At 39.8% G+C, this 22,409-nt stretch overlaps 2 protein-coding genes across 4 annotated transcripts in view; one reads left to right on the top strand and one right to left on the bottom strand.

Annotated features, from left to right (window-relative positions):
- rtn4rl1b (reticulon 4 receptor-like 1b) overlaps positions 1-1,742 on the bottom strand; it is a 172,176-nt gene extending 170,434 nt beyond the window's left edge. Inside the window, exon 1 of the mRNA XM_054794007.1 lies at positions 989-1,742. Within this exon, the coding sequence (XP_054649982.1) occupies positions 989-1,001 (13 nt within the window). The 5' untranslated portion in view covers positions 1,002-1,742. The remainder of the gene's footprint in view (positions 1-988) is intronic.
- Positions 1-22,409, top strand: part of dph1 (diphthamide biosynthesis 1) — a 107,783-nt gene that overhangs the window by 15,020 nt on the left and 70,354 nt on the right. Inside the window, exons 2-4 of one of the 3 annotated variants that reach the window (XM_054794002.1) lie at positions 1,892-2,050; positions 2,824-2,973; positions 15,054-15,117. In XM_054794002.1, coding sequence (XP_054649977.1) covers positions 1,999-2,050; positions 2,824-2,973; positions 15,054-15,117 — 266 coding nt within the window. In that variant the 5' untranslated portion in view covers positions 1,892-1,998. Of the gene's footprint in view, positions 1-1,622; positions 2,051-2,823; positions 2,974-15,053; positions 15,118-22,409 lie in introns of those variants that run through there. The other 2 variants (XM_054794003.1, XM_054794004.1) reach the window with 2 other exon arrangements.

Here is a 22,409-nt window from a genome sequence, read left to right as displayed (position 1 = left end):
TTTGGAACAGAATGCTTTGAATGGGATAATTTACACATCACACTGCCTGTCGACAGTCGCAGCGAGACATCGCTGTCACGGAAATCGCATCTTTTTCAAGACGTTGCATTATGTGCTGTAGCTGCTACTGCATGCCCCGTTGAACTATTGAAGAAGACATTTGTCAAAATCTGCAGACCAACGCAAGCGCCACGTGTGTATCGCAAAATCTACATTGTTATGCTTGTTCACACAATCGTCGTGATAAACCTATTCATGAACATCAGCATATTTTTCTTGCTTTTGACGTACATGCCCAAATACTAACCTGCACAGCATGCTGTGGAATAAAGGTCATAATAACAACACGACCGATTGTGGCCTGGTCTTGCACAGGTGTTGCTCTGGTAGCCTTTCTAGTCGTCTGTAGGTGGGGTGCAGGCATAATAAGAAACATGTTTGATTTACCTAGATTTCTTTAGCATAGATAGATAGCTAGATGGAAAAGTAGTAAAAGCATTTGTGCCAAAGCACAAAAAGTCAGTTATACAACTCAAGTGTATTTTTTTCAGAAAAAAACTTGTTATTAAAGCTTTGGGGGTTTGGATACACTCTCATATCAGGTGCAAAAAGGTCTTGGCCATTCATATAGTGTGTGGCCAGCGGTGAATAACCTCGTGAACCATCACAGCTAGAAGCCCTGACACACACAGAACAAAATAATACCAGTTATTGCAATGCTTCAGTACAAAGAGAGATAGCCATATGACCTGGGAACAAGTCATAGACTGCAGTGCGGCATCATCTGTGTTAAGCACATGGTTGTCCTCATGTTTGCGCGCGCGCACACACACGCACATGAATATTGCACTGCCAGGACAGCGCCACTTGCAAATTAAGACGCATCGCCTGCACGTTGCATGAGGCGTTACACCGTTTCGTAACACAATAGATGGCCATAAAAGGGAATAGCATGATCCCCCATCATTAAAAGTTAAGACTCACTCACCCCTTTTGAACATTTTGCCGGTCTTAAGTGTATTTCGTCCTCTGTCCTCTGAGAATCATCGATCCAAATATTCCAGACTTTAACTTTGGAAGTTGACGCGGACACCTATAGGTGTCAATGTCACTTAATTGTCACTACCCTCACAACAGAGATGGATGATGAATGGTGATCTTTTCCATACAGGTTCATTCGGAGGAGGGTTTAAGATTGGGCTGCAATCATTGCCAAACGTATATCCACATGCAGCATATCCCATCAGTCCGAAACAATGATGATAACTCCAGTGTTTGATGAAGGTAGTCCGGCGATGGTGTACTGATTGAAGGGAAAAATATCAATCCTCCTTCCGCCCAGTCAGACTCGCTCCAATTGCATCTCCTCCCCAAATCTAATTTCCATAAGTTATTGAACTAGCAGCAGCCGAGGGTGCATCCTTGAAATAACACTTTTCCCCAACGTCGTGATAGTGATAGTTTGATGTTGTCCAAACAGAGATCTCTCTTCTTTGCACCCATTCAGCAAGCCGATGCGCTCATGGAGAGAGAAAGTGATGTTGTGCCGCCTGTATACATCCTCCTCTTCCTCCGGGCTCAGTCTCTCTCTTACTGGAGAGACCGACACTAACACACACACGCGCTCACGCACTCTCTCACACGCACACACACACACACACACACACACACACACACACACACACACACACACACACCCACACACACACACACACCACCACTACCACACCATAATCATGCACGATGACTGAACTTTTACAAGTCAAAAACAACGCACATAATGATGATATTAAAGCATCCCCTTTAAAATGGATTAGGTTAAGTTTGTGTCATTATTATTTTGTACAAACAAGAGTATTTCACATGTTCTCATTTATTCTAATTAATTTAGGACTGTTTTTATTCCTACCGCTTTGCATCGGTGGTCGACTTTACAATCTGGCAGTCTTGCATCGATTGCTTTTGCCTGGTGGTTCCTGTGTTTGGAGTTGAGAAAACATGGCGGCTCCCTCGTGTGACTCGCAGCTCGCCGCTGTCAAAAAGCCAACAGGTAAATATGAACTTTCTTTTTAAAATATCTTACACAAATGACACAGAAATGTTCGGGATAAGCGGTGGGATAAAGTGCGCTCGTGTAAGTGTAACGACATCTTTGACGCGATAGTGAGACGTCAAATACACTTCGGGCTGCCACGAGCGCTGTGAAAAGAGAAATCGAATATAATTTTCCATGTGTAACAGTCTTGGGAGATAAATGCTGTTAAGTGCCATTTGAAGATGAACTTTGTTAAGAAACACATGTCTACTGTGTGTGCTTTTCGACTGTTCGTCGTCTTCGATGAACACATCAAAACAATAAGATGGAAATCTTTTGATTGTATACACATTGGTCTCACACTGTTCTTGTTTTTTTTAACTTGGCAATCATATAGTTTAGTACATGAGAAATGCTGCTTTGATGAGCCTAATACAATGAATGCAATACATACATCTTCATGATGGCATTTCAAAAGAATAGTGAATTCGATAGATACAACCATTTCCCTCAAAATAGTGTTCTATAAGCTGAATGGGCTATTGGTGAATTCCTTGCAAAGAAATATTTGTCATTATTGACATCTGCCTGGAGTTTGCATGTTCTCCCTGTGCTTTTGTGGGGTTTCCCTGGGTATTCCATTCCGGCTTCCTCCCCCATCCTCAAAACATCCATGTTATAATCTATGGCATTGCACTACTGACATGGGAGAGAAGTGATTTTTTTGGCTTGTGTTTTGCAAGACTCCATGCATTAATATGTGTTTTGCAATCAAACTTTCTCTTTAGTGCGAGGGCCCCGTCGCGTGGTCAATCAAATTCCTGATGAAATCATCAACGATCCCGATTTACAGGAGGCCATGAAAGCATTACCTGCAAACTACAACTTTGAGATCCCAAAGACTGTGTGGAGAGTGAGACAAGCAAAGGCTACAAGAGGTAAGCGCGCTCTTCTGCCCTGACACAAGTCTCATACCAATTCTATCTTGGCGATGGAGCTTATTGTGCTAAAACAAATGAAATGATGTGTTGTTGTTCGCTTGGCTCTGCCTCAGGTGGGTATGTGCAGCAATTCTGTTGTTTGTGTTTTTCTCCCACGATACCGTGGAATAACACACGCAGTAAAGCAAAACTGCCAGATGTTGAAAGTAGTAGTCCAGCAAACAGGGACACAAGCACATCCAAACACATTTATGACAACATTACAGCTGATACAGCAAAATAATTCCAGGTGGACTGAACTGAAAGGGTAAAAGGATACAGTGGATCCCGGCATATTTGTGATTCTGCATTTGCAGCCCCACAAATTTGCATTTTTTTTTTTTTACTTTTGTATTTATTTGTCTCAAAATCGGCAAGTTTTTTACCATTTCATTCACCATAACTCGGGAACAATTTCTAAATACCTGATAATGCAGGTAAAATGTACAACATACTGTATATGTACCACTCGGAGGTGAGCCGTGTGTCAAAAAATAGATATTTTATGGGCGTAACAATTACTCACAGGTTTTTGCCATTCACTGGCGGTCTTGCAGCATAAGCCCTTGTTGTTTTTGCCAGTCATGTCAGGTTTAATCTTAGTTTTAGTCATTTCTATGTTTACAACTGTTTAAAGTGACTAAAACTCAAAGGTTTTATTTTTTTTTTGTCACATTTTTCTGTACGTGATAATTTTAGTTCAGTTTTAGTCAACCAAAAACTCAAAAAAGGTTTTAGTCTAGTTTCAGTATTAAAAAAAAAAGTTTGTCACACTCGAACAGAGGGGCTTGGGTACCTACCCAGCTCTCATTGCATTTCATAACTGAACTCTACAGCTCACGACTACTACAATAACATAACGTTAAGAGCGGAGTAAACACAAGCGGCAGCTTTGCTAGCTCGTAGTCCCTCCTGATGTGTATGTGAATTACTTGAAACAATGCTGTTGGTAATATCAATGTGGAAACAGTCTGTGATTGTAGAAGCCTGTGTGTGTGATTGAGAGAGAGAGAGTAAGAAATTCAATTCAGTCTTCTTTTCTTGCAGGGAAGTACGCTAAGATGAAAGCTGAAAAAATTCAGGGAGCTATTATTTAAATTTGTATTTAACTTTACATGAGTTACTGCAGAGCTTGTTAACTCTCTGTACTTCTTGTTGTGTTTAAACTTAACAAAGACAAGTTATATACTGGGTGTATCAATAAAAAGTACACTCTCCAAAAAGTAGCCACTAAAAATACAATTGAAAAATTTCATGAAATTTCTTTATCATTTTCTTTATCCTTCTGTCCATACCAAAATTGCATAATTGCATGCATGAAATGCGAGTGGGAATGGTTGTTTGTCGATATGTGCCCTGTGATTGGCTGGCGACCACTCCAGGGTGTACCCCGCCTCTTGCCCGAAGTCAGCTGGGATAGGCTCCAGCATACCCCTGTGACCCTAATCAGGATAAGCGGCATAGAAAATGCATGGATGGATGGATGGACGACACAGGCTCGTTTTCCGGTGGGCAAAAAAAAAAAAAATTAAGGAAAAGTCATAAACTGTGATGCAAAATGAGAATTTTTGTTCTTCTACCCTGCGGTACCCAGATTATTCCGACAAAATTGGTCTTGGTTTTAATGTTGGGCTGTACTTTTTCCGCAACAACATCAACGGTGACGATTATCTCAGAATGTTGAATGACCATGTCGTTCATACTCTCAGAGGAATGCCGCGGTCGGTTTGCACGTGCTTGGTGGGGCCCAAGATGGTGCTCCACCACACCGGAGGAGAACTGTAACTGATCGGCTGACAGGGCTTTTTGGTGACCATGTTATTGCTTTGAACCACCCAGTGGACCTGATTTGACGCTGCTGGACTTTTTTCTGTGGGGCCATCACAAATCAAAAGTGTATGTGACACCACCACATGACCTCGACGACACTGAACAGTGAATCAGAGCTGAAGTTAACATCCTCCGGAGGGACAGCGGAATGATCAGGTGAGCAGAGCAGGGCATGCGGAGGAGAGCGCAACTGTGCATCCAAAGATGTTGAGGACTAAGTTGGCAAACACTTACATACATTACCCCGGTGCAAATAGCGTCACACAAAGGGTTAATCTGGGTATCGCAGCGTAGAACAAAAATTCACATTTTGCATTACAGTTTAAGACTTTTCCTTAATTTTTAACCATTTAATTTTTTTGGAGGATTTTTTTTTGTTTTTTTTTTGCCCACCGGAAAACGGGCCTGTGTTCAGTCATGCATGCAATTATGCAATAAATTTTAAATTTTGGTATGGACCGAAGGATGATGTCCATCCCAACATATGCAAATAAAGACATGTCATGAAAATGTTCAATTGTAACTTTAGTGGCTACTTTTTGGAGAGTCTGCTTTTTTTGATACACTCTGTATAAATGTTACTTTATTTACTGTGGAAACATTTCAGGGAGCTGTTTAGTTCTTAAGTTTTTATTCAACTTCTAAGAGATGCTTCCGAGTCTAGGAACTCCTCTAGGAACTTCTGGAGCTATTTTTTCTATTTGTTTGGTTAAATAAACATGCAGTTCAACAAAGTTAAGGGTTTGTATTATTCAACATTTTTACGCCAATTTTTACGCTTTTACTGCAAATGAATATCGACTCCAAATATCGGTTATCGACCTCCATAACTACTAATGATTGGTGTTGGTCCTGAAAACCCATGTCAGTCGATCTCTAGCTCCTATACGCAAGTATGAAAAGTATAGAATTAGATTTTATAAATCTCCAGATCTGGAAAGGTATGGAAAATGGGAACTCCATTAACAGTAACAGTACTGTTAACAGTAAAAGCCAATGGAGATGACAGTTTTGTACAGAGATTCAGAAAGTCGAAAAAAGAAAGACGAAGCCGGACTGCTATCCACTGCCTTGTATGGAGGTTTGTGTGGACCGTGTTGGTGCCGCTCAGTTTGTTTCAAAACATGATCTGCTTAAGGGATACTGGCAGGTCTCGTTGACTGAGCGTGCGGAGGAGATATCTGCCTTTGCCGCACCCGACGACTTCCTGGAGTACACAGTCATGGCTTTCAGCATGTACAATATTTCAGCGGTTAAATTCCGTTTTGTCTGGTTTAGCATTTTGTGAGGCCCACCTTGATGATCAGGTCATTTGTTCGTCTAACTGGGCTGAACACTTTCAGAGGCAACATTTAGAGGCTGTTTTAATGCATCTAGTGAGGCTAATTTCATGCTAAATCTGCTTCAATGTGAATACGGGCAAGCCACAGTGACCTATTTGGGGAAACGGGGGGGAGGAGGTCAAGTGCGTGCGGTTCAAGCTAAAGTAGAGGCTAGTAAGTAGAAGTAGTGGCAGTGGCAATCCAGAGGCTCCTATTTGTTGGAGTAAGTCTTGTCAGTCTGCCTTTGAGCAAACTAAAACTCTGTCAGCAAACACGGCCGTTCTTGCATCGCCTCGGTTTGACTGTCCGTTTAAAATGACCGTCGACGCCTGTGATTTTGGCGTGGGTGCAGTTCTGTTACAGGAAGATCCATTTAAAAAAAAAAAAAATGGTATTCCACAATCAAAAAAGAGACACTGGCTCTGCTCATGGCCCTGGAACATTTCCAGGTTTACATGGGTAGTAGTCACTGTCTATGCCGACCACAATCTGTTGGTTTTTGTTGCCCGGATGCGTAATAAAAATTGTTGGCTAATGAATTCGATGTTGCGCTTACAAGAATTCAATCTGGAGATCAAACATATTTGCTGCAGTGAAAATGTTTTTACAGGCGCTCTTTCACGCCTTCATGAGTAAAATAGTACCCTGAATAGGGATAGATGGATGGGATTGTTTATTTTTTTTCATCTATCCTATTCAGTGTCTTTGGGAGGAGGTGTTATGTTTGAGCACTGCTTTTTGTTTGCTTTTAGGAGCCTATAAATGATTGCAGGTGTGCTCTGCTCATTCTCTCCGCTCCCCCACCTTCCACTCTCTGCTTTCACATTATGGTCATGGAAAAAAAAGGGGTGTCAACTAAATCATGTGGTCATTGTCAGCGTAACGCACGAAAACGATGACGAAAACAACTGACCCCCGCAAATAACGGGGATCTGCTGTCCTTATACATTGTTGGGGCAGTCCTCCCCTCACTGCAAGACATTTATAAAACTAGAGTCCTACGAAGAACACACAACCTCATCAAGGACAGCACACATCCACAACACTCATTATTCACACTCCTACCGTCAGGCAGACGCTACAGGAGTTTGAAGTCCAGGACCACAAGGCTGGCAAACAGCCCACAAGCCATCAGGCTTCTCAACGAAGCACTCACACATGCCGCACGCAACACACGCACACACTCATAACGCTATTTATTTATTTATTTATTTGTATTAATGTCTCTTCTGTTGTTGCTTAATTTATTGTTATTTATATTTCTTCTTTTATTGGTATTAATGTTTTGTCTGTTCTTATTCATTTTCTTGTGTTTCTTTCTTTTTTGGGAGAATGAACAGAATAAGAATTTCATTGCATAGTATAACCACCTGTCTTACTGTGCATATGACGACAAAACTCTTGAATCTTGAATCTCATAGTGATGTTATCCTGGCAGTAGAGCAAAAACAAACCATAAGTTGTGCTGTAGTTCACTTGTACGGATGGCATGCCAAGAGCTTAAATATCTCTTAGTTTGGGTTTGTAAAGATTGCTGCCTCTGCAGTTTTTAGTTTTAAATCAAACCTCATCTTCCTTCTCTGAAGTTTTTGCGTCGCTCACCTTGTCACCTCTGTCTCCCTGTGTTCCTCTTCACGTCCATCTGTTCCACCGTCAGCCTTTGCCTCTAAAACGCTTTGCTTTTCAAGTGGAGATTTGAAAAAGATGCACTTTTATCTTGGCTTCCCACCTTGTTTACCTTTGTTTATAAATAACCATGAGCAGTGTGTACTCACATTTCTTTCTAAAAAGTATTTATTTTTATCATTTCCTCTGCCAGAGAGGTTATATTTTCATTATGTGGGTCTGTTGATTGTTGTCGCAACTTCCTGAATACAGTAAAGGGATTTTATGCTAGTAGTATGTTCCTGTTTATCGTCAGTGAGAATTCAGTTCAATCCATGCATCCATCCATTTTCTATATCGCTTGACAGTAGGCAAGTCAATTATCCTGGTACTCAATTGTGCTACCAGCTATTTGGACGATAAATGGCTGAATGTTGAGGCATTTTTAGTGGATTGTAAATCAACACTGCTGCAAAAGCTGTGCACTAGTATATCAAAGTCTATCAATGTTTCATTTCTATCCTATTGTCACTTGAGAGGGTACACTGAAATGGCTTAAAATCTGTTGTTAGATGGCTATAAAATAGTCAGCACCACATTAGGCTTCATGGATGTCTAATGGTATTGCCACCTCTCTTCTGTTAAATTTGGTTTATTTGAGACTTGTTCAAATTAAGCGTCACATGACTGTGTGTGTATTCATCAGAGAGTATGACAATTCTTATGACAAAGGCACGTGTTTCCCCTGTACAAGCTATGTGGCGATACAAAAAAAAACAAGACTCTTCAGGTATCATTCGGGTATCCTTGTCATGACTATTCAAATGATTGGAGCAAGAGAAGACCGGAGAGACCACTGCTATGTGACAGGGATTATTGTTCCTAAACTACAAATTGCAGAGTAATGTCTAATTGTTACTATTCCTCTCTGATTCTAACCTGTGTTCCTGTAAATAGCTGAGGTGGAAAATAAAACTCAAGAGAATCTACTGGAGTTGAGTTGATAAAGCGTCCTTTGCGATCTTCTCGGCCTTTTCAAGTTCAGGCTGGTGGAAGTCCTAAAGAACTTGATAACCTCGGATATCCCACTGACTTATATTGAATTTTCACTTGTGCACACAATACAGTTCACAGATTTGTGAGAGTTTTTGAATGTCCTTATGACAGCAACATTATCCATTTTAACTGGAGTCATTTAGATTGCAAAATGTAGACCACAAAAGGGGTGGTTACCATCCTCACCACTAGGTAGCGCAACAACACTCAGCTTCTTACAGTCACTTGTATTTTGGAATCTGAGATAAGAAGTCCCGTGGGATACTTTGTCGTCTCTGACTGTGCATTTCATTTTTATTTTTCCTGTGTCTGTCATTTTCTCATGGCCCACAATATGTCTTACAACACAATCATGCAGCCCCAGCTCCTAGCCCCCCAACACCCTAAAAAACATGTGACTACCTAATCATGCCTGCAGAGAGAAAAAACAACTAATCGAGAAGACATCGATGGAGCCTGAAGATGGCAAAAAGTGGAAACGGCCATGAAGTGTCTCAATATCCTTGAAACCATGAAAGTGTTTCCCAGGGAGACCTTTGGAACGCTCAGGGAGTTGCTGTGTTTTCCAAGGTCTTTGCATAAGAGAGGCAGACAAATGATAAGCTCACTTGACAGTTTTATTTTCAAGTCTTCCGGCAGTATAATGTGTGTGTGTGTGTGTATGTATATATTTTTTATTTATTGTTTCATACTTTTTTTGGTTGTTTCCCATTTTTTCTGTGGTACATTTACTTTCATGCGCCAAAGCATGGAGGAAAAAGAATAGCTGCAATTGATTGTTTTCATCTCAAAGAATTTGAATTAGAATTTCATTTGAATTGGATGGCAAAAACCCTTCAGGCTCAGGTGCAGATTTTTTTTTTTTTTTTTAGATTCTCCAGCCTATCAAACCGAAACATGTTTTACATCCAAATGGACAAAAATGGCGTGAGGCACTTGCAAACAGTCCCTTAATTCACTGTCTGTCTGTGTGATTTTCAATTACTCATCACATGCATGCAAACACTGTACTGTACTTACACAAAATACATAATGACATTGAGAGCACGGTGTGTCCATGTTGTCCATGTTCTTTATTCTTCATGTGTACATTCAGTGTGTGCACATGCAGATTGTTTCAGGTGCTGACTAAATGGAAGCACAGTGACTTCAGCTGTAGGTCACCTGCTAGAGAATGTAAATAAATACTCAGAAAATCAGATCTAGGTGGAGGCATATATATTACCAGCAGTGACATTTGGTGAGGTTTATGGCTGGTGAGGTACTTTAAAATCTTGCGCTCTAATCAATGTTTAGAAGACAAGACCTAATTAGGATAACAAGAGAACAAGGTTATTTAAGTGACACTTTAAAAAAGTAAGTTAGCACGTGTCCCATGAACGTGATAGCCACTTGTAGCTTCTCTGTGAGACAAAAACAAGCTCTGAACTACCCGCATTGCTTGTATGTTTTAAAGACAAAATGTCACTGTGGTTAAAAAAAAAAAAAAAAAAAAGTCACATTTGGAGTTCGAAGACCAGAGGCTTGGTGCAAAGCTACAGTAGCTAGCTGCTGCCAGTGAGGCAGAGCGACTGCCAGGCAAAGTGTGTGAACAGAGATGCCAGAAAAGTCGAATGGCAATGAGATTGAAAGGTGAGCGATCACACGCTGGCATCGACAGGCTTAGACTGTGACAAGCTGTCGTCAATTGACTCCACATTTTACAGACTTTTTTTTTTAATTCTCACGGTAATAAGGGACAAATTGCATCCCTTGTCAACTCAATACGGGACGCGTACGTTTATCTGGTTGCACATGCACAAGTTGCTGAAAATTCGACTCACGAGGTCTTACATTTTTGTTGCAAAAAGCCACCCTTAAGTGGCAGTCTGGAGTCCTGCATTTCTTCTTTTTTATATATAAAATGGAAAGCTATTTGTAGTCTTACGTTTATTTGTATATAAGTGCCTATCCTTCTCCAGGAAAAGCTCTGTTACTTTGTTCTATGTCGTCCCTTTGCTTCTGTGTAGGGCATCAGCGACAAGCACCTGCCAGCTCACATACGGCCTCTTCATGGTGATTTTTTTCATCAGGTTATTTCCCAAATAGCAAGAATAATGTCACACTTGTAGGAAATCGTGTATAAGTAATGTTGCTGCAAACATTGTATTGGGGACTTGCTAATAAACGGAAACAGACACGCGTCATCCAACCTAGTGTGTTAAATTTAGTAAGCATGTGTTTGTTTTTGTTTTTTAATTCATTTGACATTTTTCGAATGATTGGAATCACATAAAAACATTTCAGCACAGTTCAATTAGACAAATATTTATTTTGTTATTTGTTTTATTTTTCATGACGACAGGGCCTCACCTGCCTCCCCTGACCGTCACGAACTACCAGAATCATATCACGTTTAACTCTTATTAAACATGTCCTGAGAGTTGCATTCACCTCCAACGTCTAACCTTTTGTCAGAGGCTGCACAAAGAGAAAGCTCTTTGCTAGCTGTCAACTGTGGCAGGGGTGTGTTCTGAAACCTTTTCTCCACTAATAAAAGTGCCCTTTCCTGTGTAATGACCTGTCTTTCACTGTCTGCATGAGCGTCCTGTGACCCCTTTACCTTTCATCGGTATGGAGGGCTTTCGGCTCTCCTTCGGCACCGCTGCATCTATCACTCCCGTCTCATCTAACTATGTAGCCACAGTCCTGCTTTTATTGTTTAATGCTGGAATTTGCTCTGCGCCTTGTTCTTCAAAAGTGTCCATAGAACAACTGATGTGTTGTATGGTATGGTTTGGTTTGGTATGGTTAGAGACAGGAACATCAGGTGGTTACATTTGCACTATTAAACATGTCTGAAAAGGACTAGGAAGACCTTCTCCATGTCTATTACTGGTAATTCATTCATATCTTACATGTTGACACAGTATTACGTTTGCTTACGTTTTTGTCATTTAAATTTAGCTCACTTTCCGTGTGAAAAGAAGGGAAGGTGTTAAAAATATAATATTAATAATCAAATTGGTGTTTAAAAAAACAATGCTCTATAGCTTGTGCAGTATTAATGAAAATGAATAAATACATCAATTTAATTAGAGTAGTAAAATAGGAATCATTTGTTAATACTAAATAGAAAATAAATAAGTTACAGTAAGTGGAGACTAGGGGTGTCACGAGACACTCGGTTCACTAGACCAGACGATACACGAGCTTGGGTCTACGAGAACGAGACTGGAGATTTGAACTTTACCTTTTAAGAAATACAATGAAAAATGTTACATACAATCGACAGTGATCAAATCTGAAAATATATTGCAGTCGACTCATAATAATAATTTTGACTGCAATATATTTTTATATTTTAATCTACTGTTGTAGAGTTGGTATAGTAGATTGTTGATGACTTCAAGCTTCATCAAGTGTTTGAGTTGTGTCTTTTATTTTCCTTGTAGTCAAGCTGATGTTATCGTCAATACTTGGCAACAAGTACTTTGGGTTCCTCCAGCCTTCTATTTAGCTTGATGTAGATTTTGCAGTTGGCGCTTACAGTACCTTGAATTTGCCCCTGCTTCCTTAAGTTGAATATTTTTTTGACGATGTCAGCGTTGCCTTTTGTCAGATGCTCATTAATGTAGACATTTGTCCCTTTCAGTTTGCTTTTCTGCCTTCGTGTTTTTTTTTTTTGTTGTTGTTGTTGAACTTTATGATGATGACTGGTGGTGGTGGTCTTATTCCTGCCAGACATTGGAAAACATGTATCAATGTTGTTGATATCCACATCCACCCCCTTTTGATTGTAGAAAGTTGGCCACCTGTTGCTCTGTTGAAGTTCCGTTTCCAGCTGCCCTGGCATTAGACCTATGTGTAATGTGGAGCCCAGTCACAATCACACTGTCCTGTTCCAAAGCGTCAATCTTTGATATAATTTATGATATAATGCAATCCGTGTCATCATTTTGCTTCTCTAGTTTTTCTTCCAGCCCATCAGTTTGTTTATGAAGTGATGCATTATCAGTCTTTAATTCCTTAATGTGTTGTGTTAAATATTTCATGCTGTCCTGCTGTTTTCTTCCAGAGTCCTCTTGTCATTAATCTTCCTTGCAAACTTCAGTTCTCCTTCCTCATGTCTGAATGTAACAGTTTTAACCTACATTGGATTTATTTGAGCATCTTTAATGCACAAATTGCAACATGTAAGTGGCCGCCAAGGCCTTTAATTGTTTCTGTATGCTATAGCTATGCAGTTTTTGTTATTAATCCACTCTCAAGGGTCGGCCTAAAGCCCAATCACCCACCCACAACAGACACCCACAAATGTTAGCACAAAACACTTTTATACAATAGAACAATGCGTTTTACATGCAGAAAATAATGTGTAATGCATAGAAATGACGAATGAAAGGGAGAAATGAACATTCCATTTTATCTTGATTGAAAACGTGTTGACGAGGACTGGAGAGGCAGGGGAGGAGAGAGCTATCAGGACTGTACACTCATACTTTGCTCCGAGTTATTTCTTGAATTCAATAGTGTCACCCACACTGAGGCAGCAAACAAAGTATATTACTTTTCAAAAGTAAACATCTTTTGTGAAAGGGTACTACTGTAAAAAGAAACTTCATAACATTTATATTTGAGTTGAATGGTTGGATATTAATATACTGGTTGAAAATAGCTTTGTAAGAAATGCATAATAAAGTTGATAAAAAGTTCATATCATTAACACATGAAGGGAGAGGTTCAGACATTTTATACAAAAGAACTCACTTAAACCATGCAAACATTTATGATCCTGCCTCTTAAAAACATTGGAATCAAGAATTGTTAGGAACCGGAATTGTTCAAAAATCAAACAATGCCCAACCCGAGTGACGTGCACCTCCAAAAAGTATTCACACTTCAACAGACGACTGGTCACACAAGCATAAAAAGAAGTTAAGTGCTGTGACTCTGCGATGCACATTAACGTTTACAGTATTATTGCGGTCGACTTACTAATGTACTGAGCAGCCAGGATGGAGATGTGGGCCGCTTTCCTGTATCATGATACGTTCCATTTACGGTTCTATGGTCATCACTTTTTCTCTATGCTGTCACTGCTCCTCCACGGTGTAGTGGCAAAACAAACAAAATTCAAAGAAACATGTGGATTCAATTTTTTAGATGTTCTTGGGAGAGATCCTGAGGTCTTGCATGCCGTTGTACATTATGGTGGTTTGAGCTGAAGGTTTGTGGCATATTTTGAGGCACGTTTTTTCCAGAAAATATAGGTCAAATACCGAATTAATCTTTACAGTTTCTAGTGTAATTAAATTAAGTTGGTCATTTCCATTTTAATTTCTATTCCCCCTGCAATCTCGACACTAAGCGCTTCATAGACAGTTCCATTAAATGTCTACCAACCACAAACTGCTATCAGTACTTTTCCTCAAGGTGACAGCTGCTTTTTTTTTAGGTAGTGGCTTGGTCATGCATCACTGGCCACTGCATTTACATGGAAAAATCTTGCCGACTTTGCACCTAGTCATCATTTGTGTAATCCTTCCTTAAATTAGTATGCATACAGAAAATGCTGCACGTCAGACTCCTCTCTGGATGCAGATGATGACAGGCATGTTTGTTTGTCTGCTTTATTAAAACCGTCTGTCTGTCAAAAACGCAAGAACAATGATTTTCATTTGTGGTTAATTTCGATGTGGATGGACGGATCCTCATTTGTAAACATGCAAAACCATCAGCGGGACCCCCAGTAGTTTATCAGTCAATTCATCCATATTTAATACTTGCTTTGGGGATTGTTATCTGAATAAAACAGCAACAATGTGGCCTATATTAGCAGGAGAATGAGTTTAAAATCCTGCCCACGGATATGACAGCAAAACGGGAGTGGTTATTAAGCAGATAAATAAAAACTATAGTAATGTTTCTAGTAGCAGGCATGATATGATGAGACAAAAAAAAATAGCAGCTGGAGAGATTGGTTTGTAGAACATCAGAGGAGAAATTGACTTGATGTCGTTATTTCCTGCCAGTGGTGCACACTTGACAGTGAATTGTTTGGCTATCTCACACTTACATTACCAGACTGGTGGTCTGTCCGCATGGAACACAGGGAGAACACAGGTCAGTTTTATTTAGATCACATTTAGATCAAATGTTGTGTTTGTAACGGTCCTTGAGATTGGAGGTAATGGGTCCAACACATCCAACATCATCATTGTTTGACTTTTCTTCTCTTTCTAGTGGCTCTACAGCTTCCGGAGGGCCTGCAGATGTTTGCCTGTGCCATCGCCGACATTATCGAGAGGTACGTAGCAGCTGGTATTTGGATGGCTTTTAGATATGTGAGTGCCGGCGGGAGTAGAAATGAAGCTGGCGTCTTTAATTCCAACTGCGGCAGGCCGCTCGGCACTCATTATGCAAGCAAGACCGTTATCATGATTCTCTGCCTTGGACTCCATTCTGGTTTTGGTACAAAATGAGGCGCTATTATGCCAGTTTGGGACTGCGGTGATATCATACACTCTCCTGCTCAAAGTCAGAGAACAGAAGCGTCATTATTCTCGTTGATTACATTTACGTAGTTTCAGTCGGCGTGCGCCCTATTGCACAGCAGCATTCCATCACACGGACAGCCCAAAGTTTTTTCTCCCTGCAGTGAGAGACGCCTCAATATCAATATTTTTTGGACATAACACTTTGTCTTTTCCACTACCCTGTGGTTTGGCCTATATTGTGCTGAACAAAAAATGGCTTGGTAAAATGAAGCACATAGACTGTTAAGCGCTCACTTGAGGCCTACGATAGAACACGCGGACAAAAACTGCTTGGTTTTTCTTTTTCATGTCATCCCCGTGGTCTTCAGTCGGTTGATGCTTCCAGGGCCTGCTAAGTGTCATCTTCGAGAAAATGGCTTCCGTCATGAAACACCCAGAGTGGGTTCCTTTTTATAGATGTTAAGTCGATACTAACTTGTTTATGAGATGGACTAGATTGGAGGGGCTTTAATGGGTGGTCCTTCCATCAACTTGACCTCACACAGGAAACTTGAAGTACAGCTCTTTGACTCCATTACTGCACTTCACCTTCAGGAAACAGTGAGAAATTATGAAATATTCGTTTTTATTCACACTTGGTCTGTTGTTTATATAGGACAGGGGCTTGTTGTTCTGAGCTGCATTCAGCGTTATCACACTGTTATCATACCTCCCCATCACTTGTTTCTTCACCTTCCAGCTTTTCTTATCAGGAAAAAGGGAAGTTCTCATGATCGGGTTGTTGTATCACTCTTGCTTGTATCTGACTCAGAGCTGTCACTGTGTTGTGCCTTTCAAACCACACACATTTAAATGTTTGAAAAAAAACATTATGGAGTCTCCTCAATGAACTCTGGTTCCTCCCATGAAAGCAGTCGGCAAAAACAAATGACGCATTTAGTCTTTTGTCGTCTATATTTTACATCGGCCGCCAGACATGTGGCCTGAGACAATCAGCCATCCATCCATTTTCTATACTGCTTGTCCTCCATTAGGATCACGGGTGAGCTGGAGCCTCTCCCAGTTGACTTTAGGCGAGAGACGTGGCACACCCTCGACAGGTTGCCAGCCAGTCACAGTGTGATTGTTGTTGTTGTAGCAGAGAACATTATTTATTATTTGACACAGTATAATCAAGCCAATTTAAGAAGTGTATCTAAATCTATGCAGGTCAGTAAAGTGTGATGAGAGTCCCGTTATCGCTTCCAAGTAAGAGGCTAATACATCTTACTTGTCCTTCTTTAGCAATGTCATCATGCCCTCAGATCTAACAAATTATAAAAATGAAAGCATAATTTGGTATGAACGTGTTTAAATAAGATGCTAATTGCTGATAAACCTTGATCCCACTTTGTTCATCCTGCCCATTAAATAGACATGTGTGATAATGGTGGTCTCATTAAAACGGGGTCAGAGTGGCCCTCATAAAATGGACTGCTATTATTATTTTGCCTCAATACTGCATTTTGGGATAAGTGTGGCACTTTGCGTGTTTGTTGGCAACAGTAATAGTTTTAGCTGCACTGTTGAAAGCACACCAAATAAAAAGGAAGTCTTGGTACAATATAGACTATAGCTAGATGAAGATGATTTGGTTCATCCCCGCACAGGCCTTCAGCCACGTTGCCCACATGAAAGTGTCACAAAAGAGATAACAAGGTATTCCCTAGGGATGCTACGACTAGTCGACATGATCAACAACGATTTGTTATTGTCGACGTGTCACATAATACAATTTCAATTCATTTATTTTAATTCATTTATTGATAAGGCGACGCGTGAGATCAAGAAGTACAAATAAAAAATGCAGAATCGGGCGCGAGAAGCAGAGTTATCGGAGGTAAGAAGTAGACCCAAACACACTATAAAGCATGGCAACAATTTAATGAAAATTAGCAAGTGAGGCCAGTGACATTGCAGAGCTGAACTCATGTTTTATGGCAGCATGACGGCCATGCATGAGAACCATAAACACAGACACCCCGGTGTTGTATAGTCTTCCTCACCATCACTGCCACCACCAAGGTAAGGTTTAGCTTACGCTAAACTAATAAAGCGTGGATAAAATTATTATTGTTGTAGCATTTATATAACATGTAATTGTTTTTACAAACAATTCTAGTGGCTTTAGTGCCAACAGAGCAGATAAACCATTAAGTGGCATCAAACATGCATGTTGCATATGTTGGTAAATAAAAGCAGCTAAAAAGAATGGCCTTAGTTAAATTATAATCCTAACAGTACAGGATAACAATAGTTTTAAGGGGTTTTTTTGCATTGAATGTCATGTTTACAGGGCATGTTGCACTTTAAGTCTATTTATTTTTCACTGTGGTTATATATTTGTGTAACAAAGTAAAACCATTCATTCCTAAGTAGTTTGTTTCTTTTGTTACAATTTACTATAATAGGTTTGGACAATTAATTAAAATGAAGTCGTGGACTCGAACGTGTACAGCAGGTCATATAATCGAATCAAAAAAAATAATTGCCGACTACTCAACTATTGTAATTAGTTGCAGCCCCACCACAATTGGCATTTTTTTCTTCCTACAGCTCCTTCTAATGTACGAAATGGTAATGCCTGGAGCTAGTCACTGATATAACCTTTTGAGTATTGGCTCAGCAGGAGGTCAGTCTTACGTCAACCAGTTTATGTTAGGGCTCATGAGCTGATCATCTTCAGTGTTACCTTGAGTACACTCTCATCCAGCAGTTACAGCAGAGGTCCATAGCAGCCAATGAAAATATAAAGTGCTAACTGCCCTCAGAGTGAATAGCTTCTGTGAAACGGTCAGCTTCGATAGCATTTGTGACATAATAAAACGGTTGCTGAAATGTGAGGGGAGTACTCACCTTTGTCAGATACTACTGCATATACTGTATGCTGTACCACGTTCAATGGCATGCTGAACTCTTCAATGATGGCATTTGTAGTCCCAATGCAGTATTTCAATGTTAACGTTTTCCCACACATCATGTCAGTTGTTTTGCTATTGAAGGCTGAATGCTGTCGCAAGCATTACATTATTAGATTGATGTACTGCAAATGGGACACTAAACCTCCGCTATCGATTAAAGCCTAAATAATCATGTCACTGTAGGCCTAAAGTGAATAGCAGAAGTTGATATATTGCTGTGCAGATCTTATTTGATCTTCTCAATGTTTATTTTCATTCCTCTGTTAGTTTGTTGCTCTTGAAATTGTCAGTCGAAGATTTAAACAAAAAGCTTTCATTATAAAAGAATTGATAGCCCGGGCAGACGGGCGATAATTCATGTGCTGTCAGCATGCCATATGTTTTATTGCTTTTTGATGGTGTCAGCTGTCTCGTTGTATCTTTGAAAGATACCTTTATGAACATACAATACTTCAATATGTACCACTGCCGCTTGTGTGACAGCCAAGAGAACAACAGCCAATGTGATGCTTCCACCATGTCTGAATCCTGAGGACAGCCATGGTATTTAATGTTCACTCTTCCCTGCTGTTGAATCCTTTGGATGCCACGTAGGATTGTCTGCCTGAAACCAAATCCAAGGACTGCTTCAAACGCTACACATTAGAAAATGACAAACTGAGCGCACAATCCCGAAGGACACTTTTTTTTTTGTTGAAAAATGGTTGCGAGGGAAGTACACGTTCCCTTGACAGATTAATAGCATACCATCGTTTTATTCAGTAAAACCTATGAGACAATGCTAGTGTGTCAACCATATTTTTGTGGCATGCATTGATAATTAATTGAGGTGGGAGACTTTGTCTTTGAATGTTCTGAATTCCTGTTTCAATGGCAGACTTGCATTGAATAGAATTTTGTTTGGAAGAGTAATTCCAGTGGTCTTTAACAGTGGTCTGCAGGGATATAACGCATCTTTCCACAGCCGACATCATGTTATTTATCCCACAAACTAGTTGAGACTGACTGCAGCCATGTACTATTTTGCTTGATGGACTTAATGAATCATAAATGATCACTTGTCATGCCCATTTTTAATCATAACAGTAGTTTCTGCTGACGTAATGGACTGAGTTCTCATTTACTACACTTAGGATGACTTGGTGGGTCTTCACAAATGTAAAAAGTGCATCTGGTCTTTTTTTCTGTTTGTAAACAAGACCCACATTTTTGATTAAAATAGAAATAAGAGTAGGAAGGACTAAAAAAAATAAAAAATGAGACATGTAACTAAGCCCACACAGACATGTCCTACAGCCCTGGCTTTCACTCTTTAGCAAGATTTCATGCATTTGCAATTTGTAACCATCTCCAAGCTCCATTATAAATAGCATTTAAAATGCAATGAGACTGAGCTGATTGAGTCACACCAAATCTTCATAATGATGGCAAATAGTGGCCAAAAGCAACTTGCATTGGCTCAAGGCAAGCTTTATTATCATTTGTGTATTTGGTTTACAAATAATCTTAGTCTTTTCATTGTCTCCTCAGACTCTGATACACCCAAATGCCTCAGAAGCTTACTCCATTTTAGAGCCTAAAAATATGGGACATGTCTAGGATGTTCAATATTGCAGGTTTGTCCAGGGCAATTCTGAAGAAATGGATGGAATCTTGAAGAATTAATAGAAATTGAAACTTTCTAGGCTAAACCTTTTTCAGAATTAAACCTATTAATATTTTAAGTAATATTTGAACATTTGTTTGGTCATACAAGTGTAAAACAACTGCATTCATTTGGTTATAAGGCCTTGCGATATGGCCTAAAAATAAAATCTATTTTTCGTAAAATTCAATTTACGATGTGTTTCCTACTTTTTAAAGAAAGCAAGTACAAATGACGGAGATCATCCACAATAAGTTTTGATTAGATTTTAATAAAAACTTCACAACGCCAGCTGTTCTTTTATTTTTTTTTTTAAATACAATTAAAATGCATTCAAATTTTTAAATACACTTTGTAGTAAAAAGGAGACTAACTTCTTTACATTCACATTGAAAGCAGCAGCATTTTCAACAATATTTACAAGGATTCTGTTTACACAATGACATTTTTCATTATCTCTAGCTTCAAACAGTGTGACAACGTACAGGGGTAGTGCGCCGTCAAACTCATGTATGACTGCATGGTTTGAAAGGACCACGTCTGTCCTTGCAGAATAAAAGGACCCCCCACCCCCAGCTCTCTGCTGATTTTCTCACAAGCACTGTTGTAGAGATGGGGCAAGGCAACTTCAGCAAAATACTTGCGGCTAGGTAGCACATGCCTGGGGGTCTATAGTTTTCAGCAAGTGGACAAGCCTAGTCTTTTCCACTGTGTATAAAGGTACCATATGCAAAGCGACTGCTTCAGCAATTGCTCTCCATCATGCCGTTTTCTTATCATGCAAGGTGCCTTGGGTAAATGATTCCACCACAGTATTGTTCTCCTCTTAAATAGTGCCGGTTCTCTCACTCAGCTGGATGCCTCTGTTTTAGATGCTGGAACTGCTGCCTTTTGTCCCTTCTGGGCTTTAGACAAACTTTCTACTGTGCAGTCACTTGTTTCAAAGTCTGTTGCCGCAAACCCGAACCAGTTCCAAACCGCTGACGATACTACTAACAAACGTTCCGCTGTTGTTAGTGGTAGCCATTTTGTTTCTGTGTCTACATCTCTGTTAAGGAAACGAAGGGGAAGGATAAAGCTACTGAAGATAGATAGAAGATCTCCTGGTTATATGATGTCTTCATGTGCAATGACGATGTAGTTTGACCATGTCTTTAGTGATCATTTAAGATTGTTTAAAGTTTTGGTCGGTGCCCCCGACTGTACGACATTTGGGGCATTCCAATTTGGAGCTTCCATTGTGTTGGGTTTCCTAAAAATGCAGATTTAATAATTCTTACCTGGTGGAGTTTTTTTTTTTTTTTTTTTTCAAAAGTAAAATAAAATCTGTGCTAACCTGAAAAAAATGTGCTATCTGGAAAGGTTGTGTATTTTACCAAAATGTAGTGGATGTCTCGGCGGGATCACTGACATACTGTACCTGTTCTTGTTTGTCTCTTTCCATCATGTACAAGTCTAGATAGCTGTCAGCATGGACACTAGACTCAAAAGTAACAGACATGTCAGAGGCGATGTGTTGGTAAATCAAGGTACAGAATGCCCACACAGCCCCCAGGCATCTTCAGGTCCTTCACCGTAGTCGTCTCTCTCCATCAAAATGGATCCATCTGTATTCTGGACAGCCAGTTGAATCATTTCTTTGGGAGCAGGGTAAATGTCAAGACTACCACTAGGAAAGAGACTTGAGAGAGCCGGCAACGAATGCCTTCATGTTGTTACAGCACTCTCTTTTACACTGTGCTGTTGCCACAAATCACAATGTGAGTGAATGTCCGTGTGCCAGCATACAGGTGTTTATTTTTTCCTGTATATACTGTATGGATTTGCAGTTGTTTGCAATCAACTCTCTCTTTCCGTCATAATGGTCATGGTTGTGGGTTATGTGTTTTGGACATGTTTAACAAGTTACATTAATGAAGATCACGTGTTTACGTTCCTGTGTGTGTGTGTGTGTGTGTGTTACGCAGTGTTGTGACAATTACATTAAAAAAGCAATTAATTATAATTACTTACTACTTTCCCAAAAAGTAATTGGATTACTAGTGGAATTATGCTTCAATAAATGCAATTAGTTACAGAGAAAGTAATATTGCGTTGCTTTTAAAAAAACACACACAAAAATCAGAAAAAGACAGCAGAAGGCATAATTTAACAAGAAAAATATGTATCACCTTTTATGAGGAATATCCGATATTAGCTTTTTTGCCGATAACCGATCTGCCGTTTATTGTCCAACTCTCAATTTCCGACACCGATATCATATACCAATATGGTATAACATCACATATCTCCTGCCGTGAAATTAACACATATCTGTTGTGAAGCTAATGGATCTGCAATTAGCTTCTCAACGTGGCTGTAACCAACATTGTACAACATTGTAAAACATCTGAGAAATACTTGCCATTAGGCGTAGGCTGTGACATTTGTTTTAAAAGTCAACAGAGTAGCCATTTACATTTTTTTTGATCATCAAAAAGTCCAGGAAAGGAAATTA

The sequence above is a fragment of the Dunckerocampus dactyliophorus genome, chromosome 12, assembly GCF_027744805.1.
Source record: "Dunckerocampus dactyliophorus isolate RoL2022-P2 chromosome 12, RoL_Ddac_1.1, whole genome shotgun sequence".
Taxonomy (NCBI): Eukaryota; Metazoa; Chordata; class Actinopteri; order Syngnathiformes; family Syngnathidae; genus Dunckerocampus; species Dunckerocampus dactyliophorus.
This window is presented reverse-complemented; position numbering and strand designations above follow the sequence as displayed.